Raw genomic sequence first — 27,505 nt, forward strand, 5'->3', positions numbered from 1 at the left:
TGTCAATAGAGGGCAGGACCAGATTAGCATATTGTGCATTTGTTATCTCATATCAAAGGCATCTGCTCAACAGTGTGACTGTGTAAAGATAATGGCATGTTTTATCTGGGCTAGGAATACAAACCAACCAAAGGTGTCAGGTTAGAAGAAAAATATTTGTTTAAACTAAATATGCTTGTGTTTAGCTTTTCCACTTCTTTCTTAATAAAATAAATGACCCCTGCTCAACTGGAAGTTAATTTGTGTTTAAGGCATCTGACTCTGGCTTCAAAATCTGCCAATACTTTGATTTTAAATAATGGATGCCTATTATCCAAGCAGGCTTGCGAGTCCTAGAAAAATTAGAACTCTTTAATATAGTCAAGTCAAGTCAAGTCAAAGGATTTATACAGCGCACTACATACCCAGAGGGTCTCAAGGCGCTTAAGGAGGGGTGGGGAGTTACTTGTCAAATATCCACGTTTTAAGTTGCTTTCTGAATGCTAGGTGGTTCTGGGTAAGGCGAAGGTAAGTGGGAAGTGCGTTCCAGGTTTTAGCTGCAAGGTAGGAGAAGGATCTACCTCCCATGGTGGTCTTGTTGATGCGAGGTACAGTGGCAAGGGCTTGGTTGGAAGATCGAAGCTGGCGGGAGGGGGTGTAGAAGGACAGTCGTGTGTTGAGGCATTCTGGTCCGATTTCGTAGAGTGCTTTGTGTGCGTGGGTTAGGAGCCGGAAAGTGATCCTCTTATTGACGGGAAGCCAGTGGAGGTTTTTCAGGTGACCAGAGATATGTTCTTTACGCGGGATGTCTAATATGAGCCTGGCTGAGGCGTTTTGGATTCGTTGAAGTTTTTTCTGGAGTTTAGTGGTAGTCCCGGCGTAGAGGGTGTTTCCATAGTCCAGTCGGCTCGTGACCAGAGCGTGGGTGACCGTTTTCCTAGTTTCGGTGGGGATCCAACGAAATGTTTTTTTGAGCATGCGAAGAATGTTGAAGCAGGATGAGGAGACGGCGTTGACTTGTCTGTTCATTGAAAGTGAGGAATCCAGGATGACGCCCAGGTTCCGTGCGTGGTCTGTCGGGATGGGTGCTTTTCCAAGGGCTTCTGGCCACCAGGAGTCGTCCCATGCGGAGGGGGAGGTGCCTAAGATGAGGACTTCTGTTTTATCAGAGTTCAGTTTCAGACGGCTGTGTTTCATCCATTCGGCTACTTCTTTCATTCCTTCGTGTAGGTTAGTTTTGGCGGTGCTAGGGTCATTGGTGAGTGATAGGATCAGTTGAGTGTCATCCGCGTAGGAGATGATGTTGAGGTTGTGTTGACGGGCGATGGCCGCGAGGGGGCTCATGTATACGTTGAAAAGGATGAACTAAACACGGACCTCAGCACATTCATGAAACTGATAAGACATATAGCCATTCTGGAGGACACCAACAACCAAAAGTGGCATGTAAGGGGGCCACAAACAACAGCTCAGTCAACTTTAAAGATTGCTAGTTTTTTAAATTATTTTATAAATAGGGATCTGATTCTTTGTTATTATGAGACGATGTTGAGCTTTACGTTTTTGCCTTCTGGGGTGAAGATGTCGACAACGAAAGTACAGTTAGATAATTTGAATACCCCATTATAAAAATAAGCAGAACTGAGTGGGGGTGTTGTAACGTAAGGTCTAAATAACATCCCTACAGGCATATATGCCCAGTGAAATATTATTTCACTACACCAAATTAACTTTACTTCCTAAAGTTTTCCTATTCAGTGCTCATTTAGCAGCACTGTCAACGTACAGCGAGATCTTTCTTAAATAGGCCAGGGGAAAGGGATGATGGATTAATGAACGGACCAGCCCTGCTAGAACATAGACACCATGCTACCGAAATCGCGACATTTCCTTACAGAAACGCCAGCCTCGGCTCCCCAGGCCGTGTGTTCCGCATTAAGATACTATCAGCGGTTATAAACTGCTTCAGTCAGCAAGCCAGACTACAGTCACCATTTCTGCTGAAAGGGGGGGGGTTACCTTTGCCCTGGGTCGCCGGCTCCTACTCTGCGGCAGACGCCTATCTCCGAAGCAGTTACACATTAAGCCGAGCGGCGGTGCTACAGCCAGGCCTCGCTCCCCCGCCTGGTCACCCTGCCCGGGCCGGCCCATAATGGCTGCCCTGGGCCTGGAGGCTGCGTGGCTGTCGCGGCGTTTCCATGGCAACCGGGCCCTAATTCAAAAAATGTGTGCTGCGCAGTCTGTATTCGATCCATCAATCTCGGCGTCACTGGAGAGCGCGAGATATCTGGGAAATAAACTGCGCGCGCATGACACAGCCCCCTCTCATCCTGACAGGAGGAGCGGTTCAACAACCCCTCAGTACGCTGCACGAGCCTCTGCAGGAGGCTGATGTGGCGTAAAACAATGCATCATTGCAGCTCTAATGACACATAACAACCTCCTGGCCTGCAGGCTGGCGAGGCAGCTCAGCGGGTCAATGCACCCACTTAAAAGAGGTCTGCGCAACCGGCATGTGAAAAATTAGAGGCCCAAGGGCCGACTCGCTCTTTCATTATTTTTAATGTAGATAAAACAAGTAAACGTCCGATCAATTTTACTGCTCGAGGGTTTGATTTTGGACTTGCCTTACAAAACTGGGAAAAGTGCGTCTATATTTATGATCGCTATTCATTGGGCGAACATTTTTGTTTTGCTATCTGAAGCCATTTGACAACCAAACCGAGTAAGGCTACTGCGCTTCAGAGCGCTGTGGAGGCAGGGTCAGAGACGAGGACCAAAAAAACAAAGAAATGAGTTAAATAACACCAACCATGTTTCTCCAAGGCGAGGAAAAAATGCCTCGGAGAAAGCACGGTCATTTTCCGATTTGGGGGGGTGGTTTTCTTTCTCTACTCTTCCCATTGGCTGGAAGGTAAAATTCCAGCCAATGGGAAGAGGAGAGAAAGAAAACAAGAAAGAAGCTTAAAAAACGCCCCCTAATCCATAAAAGACGGGGCTTGAACCGAGTGACTCCCCTCTCCTCCAATGGCTGGCCTCCGTTTAGGAAGCCAGCAATGGAGAAGAGGGGCGGGTTCAAGCCCCTTAACTAAGAAACATTAAATCTCAGAGCTCCGCCCACACTGCTACGCAGTGCTACGCAGTGCGACGCAGTCCTCGGCCTAAAAAGGTTAAAAATAAGAAAAATAACAAAGTAAAGCAAAAAAGAGGGGTCGCAAAGTGGCCAGATTGGTTTTATTCACACCTAAACACATTAGCGCCACTTCACAGAGTTTGCCAGTGAAACAGTACTTTCGTTTTCTCGTCTTTCTGTTGGTGCGTGGAGTGGAAAACGTTCAATGCAATCCTTATCGGCTGTTTTCCTTATTTTTGTTTATAAAATGTGTACCGCAGCTCTGTGTTCAGGGATGTGGTCTTTTTAAATCATACTGCTTACGTTTTATAAGGATATAAGCAATGGACATTGAACGGGTCCCTTCCAGGCCCTGTAGTCATGTCCATTGCTTTTCAGGCAACGCACTCTTTGATTTCTAAATAGCGAGTGTAAAAGTGTTGAGGTAACCATGTTGTTCCTGTTTATATTTCACATGCGTTACCTAATCTTGCATTCCCTATAAGTGTTTGATTTTCTAGGATGTTATTACTTGTTTTTCTTTCAGGCAGCATATTACTCTTGTCTGTTGCATAATTTGAAATGTGTCGCATCCAGGTGTTTATAGCGGGGCACAATTGGGTTGTAGCTGAAGGCACTGCAAGTTTTTCTCAGTGGGGCAGTGTGGTGTTCAGTGGGGGTGAGAGTTTGGCTCTATGGCCAAAGATGCCGAATTTGGAACTGGGGAACCAGGTTCAGCTTTCATTACCAGACCACCAGGCCATTCTCCTGAGGGAGCATATTCCCATGCTAGACCTTAGGAGGCCCAGCTGGACCTTCGAAGCCCTGGTGTCTTGGCACTGTTGCGTGTTTATCTAGGTTCCTGATCGATACTGTGACCTTATGCCCCTATTCGGCTATAAATCCATTTATTCCCTATATTGGCATAACCGTTCAAGTGCGATTTTCTGAAAAGTCATCTCTGGCCTCACACGAACAGAGCCACATTCCAGCATAGTTCCCTCTGCCACTTCCTTTGCGACCAATTAGTGCAATGACAGAGCAGCAGTCACTATCTGATATTCCTAGATAACACTCCGAGTTCTTCAACAAGATAAAAACTTAGCAAACCTGGAAATCCCCGCTTGCTATGTTTTGATTAGTAATGGAACTCTAATGAGCAACTGATAACTATCACTTCCTAGTGACATCTTTAATTGACGTCTTATGTCCAGCAAACTTGCGTCAAACCCGGCACCTGTCAGGTATAAATATTACCAACGTTGCCTTAAGCAATCCCCGACTGTGAGCTGTTGTGAGCTGCGAGCTACTGATGCTGGCTGCCTGCATGACCCTGTGTTGGTAAATCTAGCACTCTGTCGCTGCAGCCTGCTATCCTGTGGTGGTGAAGCTGCTGATACCATTATCGCCGCTAAAGCGCGACCTATGGTGCAGTACGCTTAAGGAGCTGAACAGACGTCCCTCTGCGAAGACATCCAGCAGATTCCAGCTGCCCGCGGACGCTGTCCCCCCTCCTTCCTCGACGCGCTGAAGAAGCCGCTGCCTTTCTCGTGCAGAGAAATCCAGTCCCGGCGCTTCCGGTTTACCCTCGCGGGTGACTGGGATATCGAGAGAGACCCCTGAAGGAGATACCAATCCTCCATCATTCTATTCAGAGGTATGGTGTTGACTAAACCCTTAGACGAGAATTCTTGAAACAAACCTTGGCAAAACCAACTTAACTTAAAGCTACTTACTTACTCCCCCTTTTCACGTGTTAGGCTTAGGTCAGGCACACTGGGGTAGGCTTAGTTAGAAGCACCAGTTGAGTATGTTAGCCTAATGTATATATGACTGTATATATGTTTTATTACTTTTAAACCATTGTATGGCTAAGAAACCATATCAATGCTTTTACAGTTCTATTTCGCAATACTTATCCTACTGTACGTACTTTTTATAATAACAATTATTGCAATTGTGGCAATACATTTCTCTTGTACGAGAAGAAAGACTGTTCAATAAATGTTAACCCTTTATTGATACACGCCCGTCTCTCTATTCTCTACATCTCGTGAAAGTAAACTGCACTAGACTGACTGAGTGAAATACATGTCTATTGTTTCACACGACCCTAGAGATCGACTCTTGATCTGAGGAGCAAAGTTGTCATGTTGCACGGTTGTTGGAAAACTGAATCCCTTCTTGTCTGTGCCAAGGAAGCTGATCACTTCCTATGCAGAGAAGAAAGTTTCCAGTGACCTCTGAGCTAGTTGGTAACACAACCCAATTAAGTTTAGCATAGTCAGTGGAGGCCTGGAATATAAGCAGTTCCACGTCAATACTACTGTTTATGTTATTCCAATGCGCAGGGCCTAGTGGGAAACTAGGAACTACACTACATGGCGCCCAACGTTTGGTAAGGCGATAAACTAACGCAAGGCAGTTAGAGTAACTCAGTCGTGCATATTTCACACCCCTTTCTCCCGTAAATACTCCAATAGACGTCTGGAGTGGGTGAAAGGTTAAAATCCGCCCGACCTTAGTAGGAAGAGATTCCTATGTAAAGCTCTGGTTTATTCAACGTTGAAGGATACAGTGTTCCAAAATATTGTGAACCTAATCTTTGTCTCCTTGGAGACCTACTCTGCAAAACCTGCATTTATACAATGTCAGTAGAAAATAACGGAACCACTGGGGGCGCAGCAGATGCGACTCAGCAAGGTCCCGAACACACAGACCCGGATGCTATTATCATCCCGGTCCACAAAAGAAGATCTATAACTTTAAAACTTATAGAGAACGGACTGACACCTCAAGGTGGTACAGTAGTCTTCGTGATAGAGGCTCACGAGTATCGGCAGACAGAGGTATTCTATTCATGGATAAACTTTCCAGCGGTAAACGCTAGAACAAAAGAGTTTCACTATTACAAAATAGAGAAACCTCCGGAAGAGTACGCTCCTTTCGAGGAGATTGAAATTCCACTTAAATTTCAAGAGCACCTGCTCTGGTTTAATGGCGCCCTAAAACACAATGATCACATTACGAGGCTCGGTCCACTAGGTAGACCAGGAGCCACGTGGCCGGTTCTAGCCAGCTACACACCACATCCGGACATTGTAAAAATGTCTAGAGAAGAGCTGTTAGCACAGCTCAAAACACTAATTAAAATACATAGGCAATTAGTCCAATATGTAATGCGGACTGCAACAGTCCAACCAGCTGTTAATACACCACAGCTGACCCCTCATCAGGGGAACACAAATAAAATTACACCACAGAACATACAGTCATGTCTTGGTAAAACACCCGTAAAACGGGAACAAATTCCTTTCTGGTTAGCACAGAAAATCACTCAAATAGAGGCAGTATTTCCTGATACTACCCCTATTGAGAAACACAGAATCTTGACCATCTGCCTTCCTATGGGAATCGCACCACACGTGGAGGACTGTGACACTTGGGGTACAGTCTTTGCTTCCATTTACACAAAAACACACGGTGTTCCGTCTATGGCGGTAATACCAGAAGTGCTAAAACAGATTCAAAATGAATTCGGTCCAGAGCCCGCTTTAAATCTAGGTATGAAATTACTGAAAGACTTCAAGCAGGTCTCGGCTATATTATTAGCCAACATTAGGGGAGAAGCAGCATCTGTGGCGATTCGCCAGAAGTTGAAGGAAACAGATATAAAAGATCCTGTTGAGCTAGCAAAAATCATAGAAAAATGCTATGAAGAATTAGGTAGAGACAGCTTGGGTGGGAAACCGGTAAAGCCCCAACTGCTCGAAAATCCTGAAAAATTATTTATTAAAAATAATTTAAACACTCCTAAAAAGAGCTGGGATGGAAATAAACAATCCACTCCCAAGGAAAAGGTTTTCCAGTCCAGAGGAAGGTCTCCTCGACGGAGGGAAAGAACTCCGACTCGAGAACGCCAGTCTCCCCAGCGGGAGCCCTCTGAGAAAAGATATATCCTTAGAAATAGGGATAATCTGAAAAAACCTGATAGATATCAAAGTATTGATACACGTCCCTCTCGATCTCTTCCACAGAATTCGGAAAGAAGAGGACGGTCAGACCCAGGAGAGCACACCAAGTCCAAAGACAAGGAACCTGCTCAAAATAAGAAATCTCAATTTCCTAAAAAGAAGGTAGCCAGTATTGGAGTAATCAACCATGCCGAGAATACTGAGGACACAGTTGAAAAACGGGGAGTGGGCATTGACAATGTTGGACAGTGCAGCAGAGATCAGTATAGCGCGCAAGATCTTGATGAGTCATCTGGAGACAGTGGACGCGAATGAATACATTCAGGTTGAAACTGCCGACGCCAGACTTAGCGAGCCCCATAAAATATACGAAATAACATTGCGTATAGAGGGTGATAAGACTAGGAAAATTAAGGGTCTATTTTGGGATAAGCTCTCAAAAGGCTATGATATTCTGTTAGCTGAAAAAGATTGGCCCCCAGAGTTTGTCAGGGAGTGCCCTCGTGGCGAAGAAGTGATTATGCCTGCCTTCTTGAATCACATTCCGATTCATAAAAAATATACATATGCAAGGAAATGGGCAGTGGCCCAGGCACCTGCGTTATATAAAAATCATGTAGGATGGGATGAGGATTCACCTCCTCACAAAATCCAATTAAAAAGTGAACCAACTGCCCAACGGCAGTATCCCATAAAGCAAGAAGCTAAAAAACAAGTCAGGGAGATCTTAGATCAACTTGAGTACCAGGGGGTGATTGAAACATGCACCTCTCAAATGAACAATCCTTTGTTTCCTGTCTCCAAGCCAGACAATTCATATCGTCTAGTTTTGGACTACAGACATCTTAATACATGTTGCAAAACCTTTGCAGTACAAAACTCGCATAGTGCAGCCCTAATGAATTATATAGTTAGGAAAAAATATAAAACGACATTAGACATTTCTAATGGTTTCTTTTGTCAAAACATTGCACCAGAAAGCAGATATTTGACCGCTTTCTCCGCATTTGGGTCACAGAAAAAATTCTGTCGACTCCCACAGGGGTTCAAGAACAGCCCAGGACTATTCTCAGCTAGGGTAACAGAGTTACTACAAATCTATGATGATGAAGCATTATCTTACGTAGATGATATTTATCTCACAGACGACGACTTGGATACTCACTTGAAAAGAGTGAACACCATCATACTTGGGTTCGCAGCAGAGGGTTACAAATTCAACTTTAAAAAGTCTCGAATTGCCCATCTGACAGTACTATTTTTAGGGTACGAATTATCAAGTGAAGGGAAAAGCCTAGCGGACAACTTCTTAGAGAAGTGCGCTGTACTCCAAGCTCCAAAAACGCTGAAGAATTTACAATCCATTCTAGGTTTTCTGAATTTCGGAAGAACTTACATCCTAAATTACGCAGAGAGGGTTAAACCTCTCTACGAACTAATAAAACCTGATTTTAAACAAATCAATTGGACTCAAAAACACACAGAAATTTTGAGATCACTGCAAACAGACATGTTAGCAAAAACAAAATTAGATACACGTGACAACACACGTGATCTTGTAATCCGAGTCATCCCAGGAAGATGCGGATTCACATACCTAACCTCTAATGAGGGAGAAAAGGTACCAATAGCTTACAAATCACATTTGTACACAAAGGCTGAAATAAAATTCAGTTCAACGGAGAAAATTCTAACTGCGGTTCAGACTGCTGTAGCGAAAGAAAGGCCCCTAGCACAAGGTAAACGAATAATAATCGTAACTCCTATACCGGCTTTAGAAGCGGTAACTAAAGCAAGCATTCCTAATGCTAAAGCTTTGCATCCGAGATGGATTCAATGGGTTAATTCTCTTGCTGCAACAGACGTAGTTTACGAATTTGATCCTAACTTAAAAACACAGGAATTTTTACAATATGAATATGAATGTCCTCTGCCAATTGAAATCCTGCCTTTTGAAGAATACGGAAGTATTATATATACTGACGGATCAGCACAACCCGCAGTTGGGGGTAAGCAAGCTTACAGTGCTGCGTGCGCGATTGTAAAAGGTCGCTGGCAGAATGGAAAATTCAGACCACTGGTCACTAAAACACAATCTCTAGGAGATTGCTCGGCTCAACGAGCTGAATTAGTAGCATTTAAGATGGCGCTAGAAAATACCGATCGCGAATTCCCCACACTAATAGTGTGCGATTCTTTCTATTGCGTACAATCTTATAATGAATACTTGCAGAATTGGGTGGAAAATGGTTTCAAAGATGCAAAAGGTGGCACAATAAAGCATAAAATGCTTTGGGAACAGGTAGTTCTTTTACAAAAAGAACTACAAAAGACTCACGTGATACATACACTGAGTCATCAACGTGATGGCGTTCACGTTGCAGGGAATTCATTGGCTGATGAAGCCGCGAAGGCAGCTGTGCAAACGGCTTCCGTAGCTGCGATAACTCGGTCACAAACAAAAATAGACAGCGATATTCTACAAGCTGTCAGTACGTCAGTAAAAAATGATAAGAAAACACTCCCAAAAGGCTTTCCTAAAAAGTACTTGTACTTAACGGATACAAATAATGTTCCTTTTGCTCGAATCCCTGGAGTGGGGGATAGAGTAATTCCAAACAGGGAACACAGACTAGGACTAATCAAAGCGGCACACGAAGGGCTTGCTTCTGCACACGCTGGCGTTTCCGCAACAATATCACTATTAAAACAGAGATATTGGTGGCCTCGCCTGAGAATACAAACTAAAAAGTATGTATTGGAATGCGACATATGCCAAAGGATAAAAGTATCAACAGTGAAACGACCAGTGCAGACACCCCTTCTCATCTCGGATAAACCATTTGCATGCGTTTACCTGGACCACTGTGGTCCCCTAGAAAGGGACGGCAACTATAGATATATCATGGTAGCAGTGGATTCCTGTACGAGGTTCATATGGATGTGGCCCCAGCGCTCGGCTGACGCTAGAACGGTTATAAAAGATTTGCGAGTCTTTATCGGCACATACGCAATTACCACGTTCCATTCTGACCAGGGTCCTGCTTTCAGCTCTCGAGCCTATAAGGAGGCCATGGCCAGCATGGGAATTGGGTTGCGGTATTCTTGTGCGTCGCACCCCGAAGGGAATAGTGTGGTAGAAAGAAAAAACCGTGACATAAAGCAATCTATAACAGCGAAGGTATTAGGTTCAGGCGCTGGGTGGGTCAAACATTTAATAAGTGTCCAGACTAGTCTTAACAACATGCCAAGAAATTCTCTAAAAGGTTTCAGCCCATACGAACTATTGTTCGGAATTAGAATGCGAGTTCAGGACCTCGATAGTCAAATGTCAGTGGTACAAGAAGAAACAACGCACTTTGATGTAAAGGATCGTTTGGCTGTTTTACAGGAACTGAATGAAACAAGAAAATCATTAAGCAACATAAAGTTAAAGCAACAGCCAAGTACCACTGACGAGGCACCACCCGCAACAGCCCCAGCAAGGCCTGTCTGGATTCCAAAGATTGGGGATCTAGTCAGAGAAAAGATCGCGGTGAAGAAGGAATTTGGGCCTTCTTACAGAAAAGCAGTACCTGTCTTGGCAGTCACCGGAACAAGATCAGTTGTGCTACCGCCCCTTGCTGGTAAAAAGGAGAACAGAATCGTGTCCATCGATCTGGTAAAACCACAAGCATGTGGCCTATAATCAACAGTAGGCCCAGTGGACTCCCAAGAAACAACAGAATACCCAAACTTGCAACAATCCAAGAGGTTCAAACTGAAAGACGCATCACATTCGATCAGCCTGCAGTGCACAATGAAGGACTATGCAATAATGCCATGGAACTCGTGCCTCTTGAAACACAGATTGAAACAGTTCGTCAAGAAACAACACCAGTCTACAATGATGTGGCATCAGAAAGTGCTACCGAGAGACAGATTGAAAGAACAATCCCATCAATTGACAGAACTGCCTCTGGTTATTTCATCAACTTCGACAACTTCTCTGAAGATCAAAACGAGCCCGAAGTGATGCCTGAAACAAAAAAGTCTTTTAAAGAAAAAGCAACGGAACTCTTTCATCAACTGAAGGAAATCTACCTTATTTCCCCTTGGCTAGAGTTCTGGTTCGGTCTAGGTGTATTTTTCCTCCTGCTTTGGCTCATCATGGTACTGTGTTTGGGAAAATTCATTGAGGGAAAGTATATTACAATGGACACAGCAAGTCAGAACATCAACCTAGTCCTGGAACCACACAGATCATCCCACGTGAAGAAAAGAGAACTGTCAACAGTAAATGTCACAGCAATTCCAATACCTGGTGGGGTAGTATGGGAGAAAACAGACTATGAGATCTATGGTCTGGTCGAAATCCTGAAGTATCCTCATCAACTAAAGGTTTCCTTAAGTGACTTTGTAACACCTAGTACATTCTCTGATGATTGGGACTTTAACAGTATTAATGGCATGATGTCTGATTTAGTAATGTCAGCTAGATTCACAGATCATGATTATTTACAAGGTTCATCTAGTTATGAGCAGTTATTCTGTTACACCCACTATGGGGATCATTACTTGCATAAATCTGCACAGCCTAGAAATGTTTTTATGTATAATCAATGGGAACATTGTTCTACACCACCTAAAAGCAGTTCTAAAGCATTTTTTGAGAAATTCAAATACTTCTCAGGGTTTAACACCAGTGATGCAGAAACGTTTTATTATAAACTGTTAGATAAAACAGGAATGAAAACAATGCTGACAAATTCTAAATTGATATATTCAGAAGCATTTTATGACAAAAATGATGACATTTGGTTTTGATTATTGGAAAAATAATATTGAAACGAAAACAATTTGGGGTACAAAAGATTGGCAGGTGCAAGGCATTGAAGCACTATTTAGAACCTGCATGATACCAGAACAAATGTTATTTTTAAATGACACAATACACCAAACATCTTGCCTTTGCCTAGCTAAGATAAAAGACCTTAGAACACCGTCTATACCAAAGCCAATACCTGAGAATGCAACCACAGATATTGAGTTAGACGTGTCACAAATTTTACATTTCAACAGAACAAATCCTGATTGGAAAAAGTGGTTAATCTGGCCTACAGACACAAATAGCTGTCAAGATAGATTCCTGAACAAAACACAGGGTTTAAAAATGACCAGATTAGACTCAAGATATTCCCAGAGACAACATCCAGGAATAATAACAACATACAGTGTAGGGAAGCTCTGCCTTGAATGGCTAAAATCATCCACACTGGCTGAAATTAAGCAACACTTGTCTTTACTAAAAGATGGTGCTGATTTGCGTGATTTCATTCTTGGACCACGCAAACAGCGTCAAAAGCGTTTCATAGCGACCAGCATCTACGCTGCTTACAACGAGGCTTGGAAAGTAAAGCAAATTGAAACTGCTGAGAAAATACGAGAAATTGATCGTATTAATTTGGAGAAATCACTTTCTGTGGTAGACAATGGGTTAATGACTCTGTCTTCCAGAATATATTCGTTGGACAATATTGTATCCTCTGCCTTTGATGTGATAGACAGAGATTTGCTTATGTTACAACATGGCCAGTCTCAATTACGCTCTATTATAGAATTAGGCTGGACGCTGCAAAATCTTCGTTCAGGCTATGTGCCTTGGCGTTTAATCAACACAACGTCATTATTTTCCAGTTTTAACCTTACTGATAAACAGATCAGTTTGGCACAGAAAGGAGCAGACTATACAATCCTGAGCATCGAAAAACTCGAGAGATTACCATTGACAATGTCAGAGAGTCCTGTCATTGAATGGATAATACACGGAATTATCACTATTCCGATAACAACTTTCCGATTTAAAAAGTGCCTTGAATACATACCTGCTGGCCAATATGAACAATTGGGTAAAGGATTTGTAAAATCTGAATGGAAATTACCATACACTCATTCTTGCTATAGTGACAGCGACAAAAATGTATTTCTTAGTGGTGAGAACTGTAAACATTCACTAAGCGGTATACTTTTGTGTCAGGGTATTAATTTACACGGAGCATGTGATGGAAATTCAAACAACCTTTCATGCCACCAGCTAGTCACACCTGCAACTCAGATAGAGCCCTTCTTTATGCAACTCGCAAACGGGAGTTACATTCTTAGAACGGATCACAGATGTTGTGGCCTGACGCCAGGGAAAAGTTATCTAGTACAAGTAACGTCCATGGTCAAATGTTGTATGCAAGCATTGTTCCCGAGTGGGCCTCCAGACATAGTGACTCCCATCTGGCCTCGTCTGAATCTCTATTCTATACGAATTGATACATTAAGCAAAATGAAATCTGTACTTTTACAGACAACAGTGCCTATAACGTCATCTAAAGAGACGTATGATCTTCTAGTCGCAAGGACGGCTACTGAGGTTCATGACTTTTTATCAACAAATTGCCCCGTGCATTTCGTAGAAATGTTCAGCCAACTCCTTAACATGTCTAGTGCAACAAGCATCCCAGGCATATTTAAGACAGTCTTTACGGGACTGCTAACACCCTTCCAGGCAATTTTGGGAATCTTTCCTAATTTTGTGCACTCCATTTTTGGCGGCATACCATTATTTTTGGGACTCGTCGCAGGGATTCTATTTTTAACCCTCCTGCTACGTTATGGCAAGCCTCGGCTCAGACATAGCTCCCATGGGAATGGAAGAGACAATCCTAGCAATGCGCTACCGGGACAGGATAACTAACGTCCTTGGATTGGCCAGGCTGAGAGATCTAAACATGACCTGGTTCCTTTCATTCAGACCGATATGGCAAAATTGCATTTTACCTGTGCTACGGTGTATGCTTTGCGGCGATGAATGCGTGTTGGACATCTGTCTTTCACTTCCATCAGCAGTACCAATGGACGTCGATACTTTGCTCAGTCCAATAACGGCTCACGCATTGTGTTGTCCCCAGCGGCTACCAATCCTGATGACGGCATTCGTGGAGACTCCTGTACTACAGCCAAGTGGTAACAGTGGAGCGAGTGACAAAAGCAACATCATCCAGGTACAACGTTCTGTGAGCATTGCTGGTCCTGCCTTCGATGACAGCAATCATTCTCACACCTGCCAAGTTACAGCGCTATCTAATTTGGTTGAACTATCACCTGAATTTGATGACCAATTCTTTGAGAGCCTGTCTGATACGATGTTCTCACCCGTAGAGAAACAATAACTTTTAGAAGTTTTCCGACACACAGTGTTCCCATGAACTCTGAATTCGGCCTTCAGTTTTGATCAACAAAAACTGCCAAGAGCTTTGGAAATCTATTTTTTCCCGTTCAAGCAATAATTCTTTGAATTGGACAATTTTTTTAATATTGACCCTTTTTTGGCACGAACAAATCTTTGCTTAACGTAAAAACTATTCTTAGAGAACAGAAGCTTCACACTTCTATTTCTAAACACATCTAGAGACATAACTACATAACACCAGCCTCTAGCACACATGTTATTACAATGCATTTTTATGTGATGATTTATCTCGCTTTTCTTCTGTCAGAGATACTTCATGTGTAATTCTTTATGCATAATCGTTCATTGATTTCATATGCAATAATTTTTTGAATGATTTCTATGCTTTAAAAAACGTACAGTACCTAAAATCCATGTATTACAAGTACGCCTATTTCGAATGCATTTATGTATTTTGGGGTGGGCAATGTTACACATGCATCTAATTGCTTAGTTTTAGTAATTTTGATGGACATTAACCCGTGGAGTGGGTGTTGCGTGTTTATCTAGGTTCCTGATCGATACTGTGACCTTATGCCCCTATTCGGCTATAAATCCATTTATTCCCTATATTGGCATAACCGTTCAAGTGCGATTTTCTGAAAAGTCATCTCTGGCCTCACACGAACAGAGCCACATTCCAGCATAGTTCCCTCTGCCACTTCCTTTGCGACCAATTAGTGCAATGACAGAGCAGCAGTCACTATCTGATATTCCTAGATAACACTCCGAGTTCTTCAACAAGATAAAAACTTAGCAAACCTGGAAATCCCCGCTTGCTATGTTTTGATTAGTAATGGAACTCTAATGAGCAACTGATAACTATCACTTCCTAGTGACATCTTTAATTGACGTCTTATGTCCAGCAAACTTGCGTCAAACCCGGCACCTGTCAGGTATAAATATTACCAACGTTGCCTTAAGCAATCCCCGACTGTGAGCTGTTGTGAGCTGCGAGCTACTGATGCTGGCTGCCTGCATGACCCTGTGTTGGTAAATCTAGCACTCTGTCGCTGCAGCCTGCTATCCTGTGGTGGTGAAGCTGCTGATACCATTATCGCCGCTAAAGCGCGACCTATGGTGCAGTACGCTTAAGGAGCTGAACAGACGTCCCTCTGCGAAGACATCCAGCAGATTCCAGCTGCCCGCGGACGCTGTCCCCCCTCCTTCCTCGACGCGCTGAAGAAGCCGCTGCCTTTCTCGTGCAGAGAAATCCAGTCCCGGCGCTTCCGGTTTACCCTCGCGGGTGACTGGGATATCGAGAGAGACCCCTGAAGGAGATACCAATCCTCCATCATTCTATTCAGAGGTATGGTGTTGACTAAACCCTTAGACGAGAATTCTTGAAACAAACCTTGGCAAAACCAACTTAACTTAAAGCTACTTACTTACTCCCCCTTTTCACGTGTTAGGCTTAGGTCAGGCACACTGGGGTAGGCTTAGTTAGAAGCACCAGTTGAGTATGTTAGCCTAATGTATATATGACTGTATATATGTTTTATTACTTTTAAACCATTGTATGGCTAAGAAACCATATCAATGCTTTTACAGTTCTATTTCGCAATACTTATCCTACTGTACGTACTTTTTATAATAACAATTATTGCAATTGTGGCAATACATTTCTCTTGTACGAGAAGAAAGACTGTTCAATAAATGTTAACCCTTTATTGATACACGCCCGTCTCTCTATTCTCTACATCTCGTGAAAGTAAACTGCACTAGACTGACTGAGTGAAATACATGTCTATTGTTTCACACGACCCTAGAGATCGACTCTTGATCTGAGGAGCAAAGTTGTCATGTTGCACGGTTGTTGGAAAACTGAATCCCTTCTTGTCTGTGCCAAGGAAGCTGATCACTTCCTATGCAGAGAAGAAAGTTTCCAGTGACCTCTGAGCTAGTTGGTAACACAACCCAATTAAGTTTAGCATAGTCAGTGGAGGCCTGGAATATAAGCAGTTCCACGTCGATACTACTGTTTATGTTATTCCAATGCGCAGGGCCTAGTGGGAAACTAGGAACTACACTACAGCACCAGCAGGTGGACCCTATCAGTGGCAGGTGTGGGTTAACCATAAAGGTTACCACAATCCATACTGAAGTTCACCTCCAGTTTTGCAGGCAGGCCTACGAAGTAGCACACCCTATAGCGACAGTAACTTTGGCACTGAGGTCAAAGGACCCTTGACGCCAGTACACCTCACCCATTGGTGCCTCCATGGGCCTTGTTTCAGCAGTAGTAGTGCAACACGTCAAAATGGACATTGCAGGATTTGCTCCAACACCAAACTAAGTTCGCAAACTTCACGGTCCATCTGCTGGGTACATCAAACGCTCTCTTTTCTACTTACCAAAAATGCAATTTACCTATGCCTCTATGTACATGATTGTGACATTTAATGTAACTCAAAGAGAAAACCACACTGTTAGTTAACTCAGACAATTGATTTATGTCAATTATTTTTCAAACTCAGAAATTGTCAATAATTTGCGACAAGAGAAAAATACATAGTCAACTTTACATTGAAAACACAAAGCAAGAATTTTGCAAGGGAAAAAGCGTAATAAACAACGTGTAAATCATAATTGTAATTGTGTGCATTATAGTGAACATATCACCAAAAAATACATACACATTGTGAGCAGTGATTATAAAATTGTGTCAAAACAGTAAACAACAGACTTTCATAAGTTGCAATGAGATAATGAGCAAATGTTGGGGGTACGTCTTAATCAATGCCTGCCCAACCTCCTGTAACACTGTTTGTAGTAAGATTCACAGTTGTGTGGATACAGGAAAAGAACCCAATGTTAATTAGGACATGCCAGTGATTTTTGGCCAAAACAATGATACTACATGCCAACGCGTTTCGAATACCAATGGTTGAATCATCGGATTCTCATCAGGGCGTGGAGTTTATCCGTTGGTACTGTTTGGGGGAAAAAGGACAAGGGATTGATTTTTAAAAAAAATGAACTGTACAAATACAAAAAGGAGCTTTTTCCATGTAAATGCATCATCTGATGCAGCATACCTTATGCGACCAAATAATTAGGGTCGATTGGTTCTTTTTAGGAAATAGTCATCATATGCCAAGGGAGTCGACCTGCAATGTAGTGACATTGGCGTAGTAAGTATGTGTAAAATTCAGTACAGGCAGGCACTAAACCGTGTATACATTTATGAAAATTACCTCTGTTTCTGGAGCAGCCGCTCCGAGGTCGAGGCCGGGGGGACTAGTTCTCGGTTCAATAATGTTCCTTAAAAAATCTACAAACACAAGGGATTGTGTATTAGCGAGGAAAAGTGGTGTTTCTTGTGCCCCAGGAAAATGACAAAATTGGTGGATCTCTACCTTGTCTCCAAACATTTGGAAGGCGAAATGTATCATCACCGTGTTTCTGGAAAAAAACGGGACAGCGGGGAGCTGATCAATGCCCTGTCTAAAATTATGCACAACACAGAAAACAATGCGGTTATGCGCCGTGCGGCGTCTTACCGTGAAATGCGACCCTCAGTACATCGGGTCACCCGTCTGCTTGAAGGGAAATTTTCAATTCAAAAAATGAATAAATCCTGTGAGAAGGGAGGGGAACCAAGCGGAATTAGTGCCCGGTTACACCGTGAAGAGCGCGCATATGTGTGCGCTAGTTGCAAAGTGGGTCTCACCTCAGATTGATGGATGACAGCTTTGTATATTTCAAGTTTGGAATGGACACAACAGCTCGCCGCCGCGAGTAGAAAGAACTAAGTTGTATCTGTTGGTCACATGATGTCAGGAGCCAACCAGAGCGTCGGGCCATCTCGCTAGGGATTGTGGGAGATGTAGTTTGTGGGGACATGAGTTAAAACATGATGAAAGGAGCCAACCAGAGCGTCGGACCATCTCGCTAGGGATTGTGGGAGATGTAGTTTATAGGGACATTGGTTAGAACAGATGAAAGAGAAGCCAATTATATTCTGGTGACTTCACTGAGTACATTTAGCCCGTTGTTAACAGTATTAAATTTCATGATGAGATAGGCCTCCCTGCGAAGTAGTGCCGCCTCAATGTCCTGTACATACTGTTTGGGGTCCGCCCATGCGAGGACCGTCCACTTAAAATCATTTTCAACATGGTTATGACTTGTAAAGTGTTCAACCATGGGTGCAGAGGACACTTTTTTCTTTATTCGGGATCGATGTTGTGTGATGCGTGAATTGACAGGTTGACAAGTTTTGCCTATGTACACTTTGTCACAGGGACACACCACGGCATAGATGACATTTTTTGTACGACAATTGGTAAACATCTCATGCTTCCATGTGACCCCATCATGGTCAAATCTGTTACCTTCCAAGGTAGAGGAACACGATACACAATTGCCACACTTGTGATGCCCGCTTATAGGTTTTAAGTTCCATTGCGAAATCAAGTCGCTTTTGGGTTTCGGAATGTAGCTGTCTGCCCTAATCAATTGTTGACCAATGCTTTTATTTTTGCGCATGGCAAAAATGGGCTTTTGTAAGGGACTTGGTAAATCTTCCAATAGATGCCAATTTTTCAAAATAATGCGTTTAAACTGATTTGTGTGTGATCCATAAGTTGTGACACACACCAGTTCATTTGGTGCATTTTTGTCTTTTTTCTCCAGGAGATTCTCCCTGGCGGTGCATCTGGCACGTTTCTTAGAATGGTTAAGAAGTTTCTTTGGGTAGCCCCTTGTTGCCATTTCTGCGCAAAAGTTTGAGGCATGTTGATCAAAGTCCGAAATTTCACTGCAATTCCTTCTTATTCTTAGCAGTTGCCCAAAAGGGAGATTTTCCTTCAGGCACTGTGGGTGCGAGCTTTTAAAGTGAAGGATGGTATTCCTGTCTGTAAGTTTCTTGTGTAGGGTCGTTGTGAGGATATTATCGCGGACGCCTACAGTGATGTCCAAAAAAGTCATTTTACTTGTACTGGATTCTATGGAGAAACTAATGTCTCTGTGCCTGGAGTTAAGCCAATTGTAGAACTGGTCTAGTTCCGTCTGGCTCCCCTGCCACAGGAGCCAGACGTCATCAATGTATCTAAGCCATTGGGTTATATGGCCAACAAATGGATTGTTCTCAAATATGTATCTTTGTTCATATTGTGCCATATAGAGTACCGCCATCTCAGGTGCGTATGGACAGCCCATAGCGATGCCTTTAACTTGAATGAAGAACACATTCTCAATATTAAAGTAGTTGGTGCGTAACGTGATTTCAGCCAATGAAAGGATGAAAGAGGTGGGGACCCGGTGCGGTCTTTCCCGTTGTTCAAGGTATATTTCCAAGACCTGCAAAGCCTCATCCTGAGGGATTTGGGTGTAAAGTGAGGTGACGTCTAGGGTCACCATCAGCTGAGTAGTTTGATTGAATGATTGTCCCTCTATCTTGTTAATGAAATCAGTTGTATCTCTGAGATATGACTTGACCTGCGGTAGAAAGGGTTTGAGGAAAAAATCAATATATTTTGAGACCGGTTCAAGTGCAGAATCGCACCCCGACACGATTGGTCGGCCAGGCGGTGTTTTGTCATTTTTGTGAATTTTTGGTAAAAAATACAGGACAGGTGTCCTTGGTGCTTTTTTGTTCAAAAATTCAAATTCCTTAGGGCCTAGGAATCCCTCATCAAGTCCTGTCTTGGTGATGCTTGCGATCTTGCTTTGTATGGCATGCACAGGGTCCTCCTTAATTGGTCTGTACCAATCAGGATTGTTAACATGCATTGTTCCTACCTCCAGATACATGGTGCGGGGCCATATTACGACTGCCCCACCCTTGTCTGCTTGTTTTATTAAAATAGACGTATCTGATTTGAGGTTCTGAATGGCAGATGTTAACCCTTTAGACATGTTTTTGTGGACAAAATATTTTTGTTTCTCAAGTTTTGAGAGGGAGGAGAGGACGGCTTGTTCAAAGGCCATGACCTGTTTAGGAATATTTTGGGTCGGAGTGAATCTGGATTTAACTCTAAGCCCTGTGGTTTCTGAATGGGACGTCATTTCGGCATCCGCGAAAAACACCTTCAACCTAATCTTACGACAAAAATCTAATGCCTCTAATTTCAGTTGGGTGAAGTCGGTTCTTTTATTGGGGACAAACTTGAGGCCAAGGGATAAAAGTTTAACTTCATCCTGGGTAAGTTGTTTATCGGAAAGATTGACTATGGCTGATTTCTCTAGCTCTTGTAGGTTTTGTTGCGTGTGCGCATCTCCCATGGTTGTTTGAAGCGGACCCGTGACTGTCCGCCTCTGCCTAAAAAAGGAGATGATACAGCAGCCCCTCGTCTTTTAGAATTATCTTGTCGAGACTCAGATGACGAGTCAGACGATGTTGTATCTGAGAAAGTGAGGAACCTATTCCTGGATCTGCCTTGGAATGATGTTAAAGCCCCTCTTGATTCACCTGACGTGTAGAAATCCTCTTTCAAGAATGGATAAACTTGTTCCAATTTGAAGGATTTAGAATCCCTTTCAAATTGTGCTACTTTGGCGTTAAGTGTGTTATCCTTGAAAAGTTGAATTTCTTTTTCAATCTTATCTAGAAGATTCTTGGCTTCAGTTACCGTTTGATTGTCAGATATGGTCTTAATTAACTCCTCAATTTCTTTCTCTTCTTGGCTACAGATACGTTGGGCTGTCTGTATAGTGTGGACCATGAGGTCCCTGCTGCATTTAGTATTGATTTGACTAAAACCTTTTTTATAATCTGCGTCCTCGGTGAAAATCACCGCGATGTTCTTCACCTGGAGTCCCCAAGGGATAGTCCCAGCTTTGAGGTGTTTGAGTAGAAAGTGGCCGTGTAATTCGGTTCGTATGGGTTTTTTTTGAAGACGAGTCAATTTGTCTGCCTCATTTTGTTGTTTGGCTGAGGTACTCAATGTTATGTTAGAAAAAGGGGATGATTCAATGAGACTCGCAATGTGGCTCTCCGTAAAGGACAGCGTGTCTTTCTCTGCCATAGTATACAGGAGACGTATCCCCTGCAGTGAAATGACTCAATTGTTGATAAGGATGACGCGTAGTGTCAATCCCTACCCACTCGGGTAAAAACCCGCGCTGATAATGCAACAAGAAGGGGGGGTTTGGCCCAGTAGGGAAGAGGGTAGGTAGGGCCTGTAAATACCAAAAATGCAATTTACCTATGCCTCTATGTACATGATTGTGACATTTAATGTAACTCAAAGAGAAAACCACACTGTTAGTTAACTCAGACAATTGATTTATGTCAATTATTTTTCGAACTCAGAAATTGTCAATAATTTGCGACAAGAGAAAAATACATAGTCAACTTTACATTGAAAACACAAAGCAAGAATTTTGCAAGGGAAAAAGCGTAATAAACAACGTGTAAATCATAATTGTAATTGTGTGCATTATAGTGAACATATCACCAAAAAATACATACACATTGTGAGCAGTGATTATAAAATTGTGTCAAAACAGTAAACAACAGACTTTCATAAGTTGCAATGAGATAATGAGCAAATGTTGGGGGTACGTCTTAATCAATGCCTGCCCAACCTCCTGTAACACTGTTTGTAGTAAGATTCACAGTTGTGTGGATACAGGAAAAGAACCCAATGTTAATTAGGACATGCCAGTGATTTTTGGCCAAAACAATGATACTACATGCCAACGCGTTTCGAATACCAATGGTTGAATCATCGGATTCTCATCAGGGCGTGGAGTTTATCCGTTGGTACTGTTTGGGGGAAAAAGGACAAGGGATTGATTTTTAAAAAAATGAACTGTACAAATACAAAAAGGAGTTTTTTCCATGTAAATGCATCATCTGATGCAGCATACCTTATGCGACCAAATAATTAGGGTCGATTGGTTCTTTTTAGGAAATAGTCATCATATGCCAAGGGAGTCGACCTGCAATGTAGTGACATTGGCGTAGTAAGTATGTGTAAAATTCAGTACAGGCAGGCACTAAACCGTGTATACATTTATGAAAATTACCTCTGTTTCTGGAGCAGCCGCTCCGAGGTTGAGGCCGGGGGGACTAGTTCTCGGTTCAATAATGTTCCTTAAAAAATCTACAAACACAAGGGATTGTGTATTAGCGAGGAAAAGTGGTGTTTCTTGTGCCCCAGGAAAATGACAAAATTGGTGGATCTCTACCTTGTCTCCAAACATTTGGAAGGCGAAATGTATCATCACCGTGTTTCTGGAAAAAAACGGGACAGCGGGGAGCTGATCAATGCCCTGTCTAAAATTATTTCACGGTAAGACGCCGCACGGCGCATAACCGCATTGTTTTCTCTGTTGTGCATAATTTTAGACAGGGCATTGATCAGCTCCCCGCTGTCCCGTTTTTTTCCAGAAACACGGTGATGATACATTTCGCCTTCCAAATGTTTGGAGACAAGGTAGAGATCCACCAATTTTGTCATTTTCCTGGGGCACAAGAAACACCACTTTTCCTCGCTAATACACAATCCCTTGTGTTTGTAGATTTTTTAAGGAACATTATTGAACCGAGAACTAGTCCCCCCGGCCTCGACCTCGGAGCGGCTGCTCCAGAAACAGAGGTAATTTTCATAAATGTATACACGGTTTAGTGCCTGCCTGTACTGAATTTTACACATACTTACTACGCCAATGTCACTACATTGCAGGTCGACTCCCTTGGCATATGATGACTATTTCCTAAAAAAGAACCAATCGACCCTAATTATTTGGTCGCATAAGGTATGCTGCATCAGATGATGCATTTACATGGAAAAAGCTCCTTTTTGTATTTGTACAGTTCATTTTTTTAAAAATCAATCCCTTGTCCTTTTTCCCCCAAACAGTACCAACGGATAAACTCCACGCCCTGATGAGAATCCGATGATTCAACCATTGGTATTCGAAACGCGTTGGCATGTAGTATCATTGTTTTGGCCAAAAATCACTGGCATGTCCTAATTAACATTGGGTTCTTTTCCTGTATCCACACAACTGTGAATCTTACTACAAACAGTGTTACAGGAGGTTGGGCAGGCATTGATTAAGACGTACCCCCAACATTTGCTCATTATCTCATTGCAACTTATGAAAGTCTGTTGTTTACTGTTTTGACACAATTTTATAATCACTGCTCACAATGTGTATGTATTTTTTGGTGATATGTTCACTATAATGCACACAATTACAATTATGATTTACACGTTGTTTATTACGCTTTTTCCCTTGCAAAATTCTTGCTTTGTGTTTTCAATGTAAAGTTGACTATGTATTTTTCTCTTGTCGCAAATTATTGACAATTTCTGAGTTCGAAAAATAATTGACATAAATCAATTGTCTGAGTTAACTAACAGTGTGGTTTTCTCTTTGAGTTACATTAAATGTCACAATCATGTACATAGAGGCATAAGTAAATTGCATTTTTGGTATTTACAGGCCCTACCTACCCTCTTCCCTACTGGGCCAAACCCCCCCTTCTTGTTGCATTATCAGCGCGGGTTTTTACCCGAGTGGGTAGGGATTGACACTACGCGTCATCCTTATCAACAATTGATTCATTTCACTGCAGGGGATACGTCTCCTGTATACTATGGCAGAGAAAGACACGCTGTCCTTTACGGAGAGCCACATTGCGAGTCTCATTGAATCATCCCCTTTTTCTAACATAACATTGAGTACCTCAGCCAAACAACAAAATGAGGCAGACAAATTGACTCGTCTTCAAAAAAAACACATACGAACCGAATTACACGGCCACTTTCTACTCAAACACCTCAAAGCTGGGACTATCCCTTGGGGACTCCAGGTGAAGAACATCGCGGTGATTTTCACCGAGGACGCAGATTATAAAAAAGGTTTTAGTCAAATCAATACTAAATGCAGCAGGGACCTCATGGTCCACACTATACAGACAGCCCAACGTATCTGTAGCCAAGAAGAGAAAGAAATTGAGGAGTTAATTAAGACCATATCTGACAATCAAACGGTAACTGAAGCCAAGAATCTTCTAGATAAGATTGAAAAAGAAATTCAACTTTTCAAGGATAACACACTTAACGCCAAAGTAGCACAATTTGAAAGGGATTCTAAATCCTTCAAATTGGAACAAGTTTATCCATTCTTGAAAGAGGATTTCTACACGTCAGGTGAATCAAGAGGGGCTTTAACATCATTCCAAGGCAGATCCAGGAATAGGTTCCTCACTTTCTCAGATACAACATCGTCTGACTCGTCATCTGAGTCTCGACAAGATAATTCTAAAAGACGAGGGGCTGCTGTATCATCTCCTTTTTTAGGCAGAGGCGGACAGTCACGGGTCCGCTTCAAACAACCATGGGAGATGCACACACGCAACAAAACCTACAAGAGCTAGAGAAATCAGCCATAGTCAATCTTTCCGATAAACAGCTTACCCAGGATGAAGTTAAACTTTTATCCCTTGGCCTCAAGTTTGTCCCCAATAAAAGAACCGACTTCACCCAACTGAAATTAGAGGCATTAGATTTTTGTCGTAAGATTAGGTTGAAGGTGTTTTTCGCGGATGCCGAAATGACGTCCCATTCAGAAACCACAGGGCTTAGAGTTAAATCCAGATTCACTCCGACCCAAAATATTCCTAAACAGGTCATGGCCTTTGAACAAGCCGTCCTCTCCTCCCTCTCAAAACTTGAGAAACAAAAAAATTTGGTCCACAAAAACATGTCTAAAGGGTTAACATCTGCCATTCAGAACCTCAAATCAGATACGTCTATTTTAATAAAACAAGCAGACAAGGGTGGGGCAGTCGTAATATGGCCCCGCACCATGTATCTGGAGGTAGGAACAATGCATGTTAACAATCCTGATTGGTACAGACCAATTAAGGAGGACCCTGTGCATGCCATACAAAGCAAGATCGCAAGCATCACCAAGACAGGACTTGATGAGGGATTCCTAGGCCCTAAGGAATTTGAATTTTTGAACAAAAAAGCACCAAGGACACCTGTCCTGTATTTTTTACCAAAAATTCACAAAAATGACAAAACACCGCCTGGCCGACCAATCGTGTCGGGGTGCGATTCTGCACTTGAACCGGTCTCAAAATATATAGATTTTTTCCTCAAACCCTTTCTACCGCAGGTCAAGTCATATCTCAGAGATACAACTGATTTCATTAACAAGATAGAGGGACAATCATTCAATCAAACTACTCAGCTGATGGTGACCCTAGACGTCACCTCACTTTACACCCAAATCCCTCAGGATGAGGCTTTGCAGGTCTTGGAAATATACCTTGAACAACGGGAAAGACCGCACCGGGTCCCCACCTCTTTCATCCTTTCATTGGCTGAAATCACGTTACGCACCAACTACTTTAAATTTGAGAATGAGTTCTTCATTCAAGTTAAAGGCATCGCTATGGGCTGTCCATATGCACCTGACATGGCGGTACTCTATATGGCACAATATGAACAAAGATTCATGAGAACAATCCATTTGTTGGCCATATAACCCAATGGCTTAGATACATTGATGACGTCTGGCTCCTGTGGCAGGGGAGCCAGACGGAACTAGACCAGTTCTACAATTGGCTTAACTCCAGGCACAGAGACATTAGTTTCTCCATAGAATCCAGTACAAGTAAAATGACTTTTTTGGACATCACTGTAGGCGTCCGCGATAATATCCTCACAACGACCCTACACAAGAAACTTACAGACAGGAATACCATCCTTCACTTTAAAAGCTCGCACCCACAGTGCCTGAAGGAAAATCTCCCTTTTGGGCAACTGCTAAGAATAAGAAGGAATTGCAGTGAAATTTCGGACTTTGATCAACATGCCTCAAACTTTTGCGCAGAAATGGCAACAAGGGGCTACCCAAAGAAACTTCTTAACCATTCTAAGAAACGTGCCAGATGCACCGCCAGGGAGAATCTCCTGGAGAAAAAAGACAAAAATGCACCAAATGAACTGGTGTGTGTCACAACTTATGGATCACACACAAATCAGTTTAAACGCATTATTTTGAAAAATTGGCATCTATTGGAAGATTTACCAAGTCCCTTACAAAAGCCCATTTTTGCCATGCGCAAAAATAAAAGCATTGGTCAACAATTGATTAGGGCAGACAGCTACATTCCGAAACCCAAAAGCGACTTGATTTCGCAATGGAACTTAAAACCTATAAGTGGGCATCACAAGTGTGGCAATTGTGTATCGTGTTCCTCTACCTTGGAAGGTAACAGATTTGACCATGATGGGGTCACATGGAAGCATGAGATGTTTACCAATTGTCGTACAAAAAATGTCATCTATGCCGTGGTGTGTCCCTGTGACAAAGTGTACATAGGCAAAACTTGTCAACCTGTCAATTCACGCATCACACAACATCGATCCCGAATAAAGAAAAAAGTGTCCTCTGCACCCATGGTTGAACACTTTACAAGTCATAACCATGTTGAAAATGATTTTAAGTGGACGGTCCTCGCATGGGCGGACCCCAAACAGTATGTACAGGACATTGAGGCGGCACTACTTCGCAAGGAGGCCTATCTCATCATGAAATGTAATACTGTTAACAACGGGCTAAATGTACTCAGTGAAGTCACCAGAATATAATTGGCTTCTCTTTCATCTGTTCTAACCAATGTCCCTATAAACTACATCTCCCACAATCCCTAGCGAGATGGTCCGACGCTCTGGTTGGCTCCTTTCATCATGTTTTAACTCATGTCCCCACAAACTACATCTCCCACAATCCCTAGCGAGATGGCCCGACGCTCTGGTTGGCTCCTGACATCATGTGACCAACAGATACAACTTAGTTCTTTCTACTCGCGGCGGCGAGCTGTTGTGTCCATTCCAAACTTGAAATATACAAAGCTGTCATCCATCAATCTGAGGTGAGACCCACTTTGCAACTAGCGCACACATATGCGCGCTCTTCACGGTGTAACCGGGCACTAATTCCGCTTGGTTCCCCTCCCTTCTCACAGGATTTATTCATTTTTTGAATTGAAAATTTCCCTTCAAGCAGACGGGTGACCCGATGTACTGAGGGTCGCATTTCACGGTAAGACGGCGCACGGCGCATAACCGCATTGTTTTCTCTGTTGTGCATAATTTTAGACAGGGCATTGATCAGCTCCCCGCTGTCCCGTTTTTTTCCAGAAACACGGTGATGATACATTTCGCCTTCCAAATGTTTGGAGACAAGGTAGAGATCCACCAATTT

The 27,505-nt window shown here is 42.7% G+C and overlaps 2 protein-coding genes across 2 annotated transcripts in view; both read left to right on the forward strand.

Moving 5' to 3' along the window:
• LOC144806102 (uncharacterized) overlaps nt 1–20,452 on the forward strand; it is a 30,298-nt gene extending 9,846 nt beyond the window's left edge. Inside the window, exons 3-5 of the mRNA XM_078672539.1 lie at nt 8,723–9,973; nt 10,915–11,187; nt 20,402–20,452. Of these exons, the coding sequence (XP_078528665.1) occupies nt 8,723–9,973; nt 10,915–11,187; nt 20,402–20,452 (1,575 nt within the window). The remainder of the gene's footprint in view (nt 1–8,722; nt 9,974–10,914; nt 11,188–20,401) is intronic.
• The window catches only part of LOC144806093 (uncharacterized), a 62,689-nt gene that overhangs the window by 2,332 nt on the left and 32,852 nt on the right, over nt 1–27,505 (forward strand). The window lies entirely within an intron of this gene.

The sequence above is a fragment of the Lissotriton helveticus genome, assembly GCF_964261635.1.
Source record: "Lissotriton helveticus chromosome 1_1 unlocalized genomic scaffold, aLisHel1.1 SUPER_1_unloc_45, whole genome shotgun sequence".
NCBI classification, from domain to species: Eukaryota; Metazoa; Chordata; class Amphibia; order Caudata; family Salamandridae; genus Lissotriton; species Lissotriton helveticus.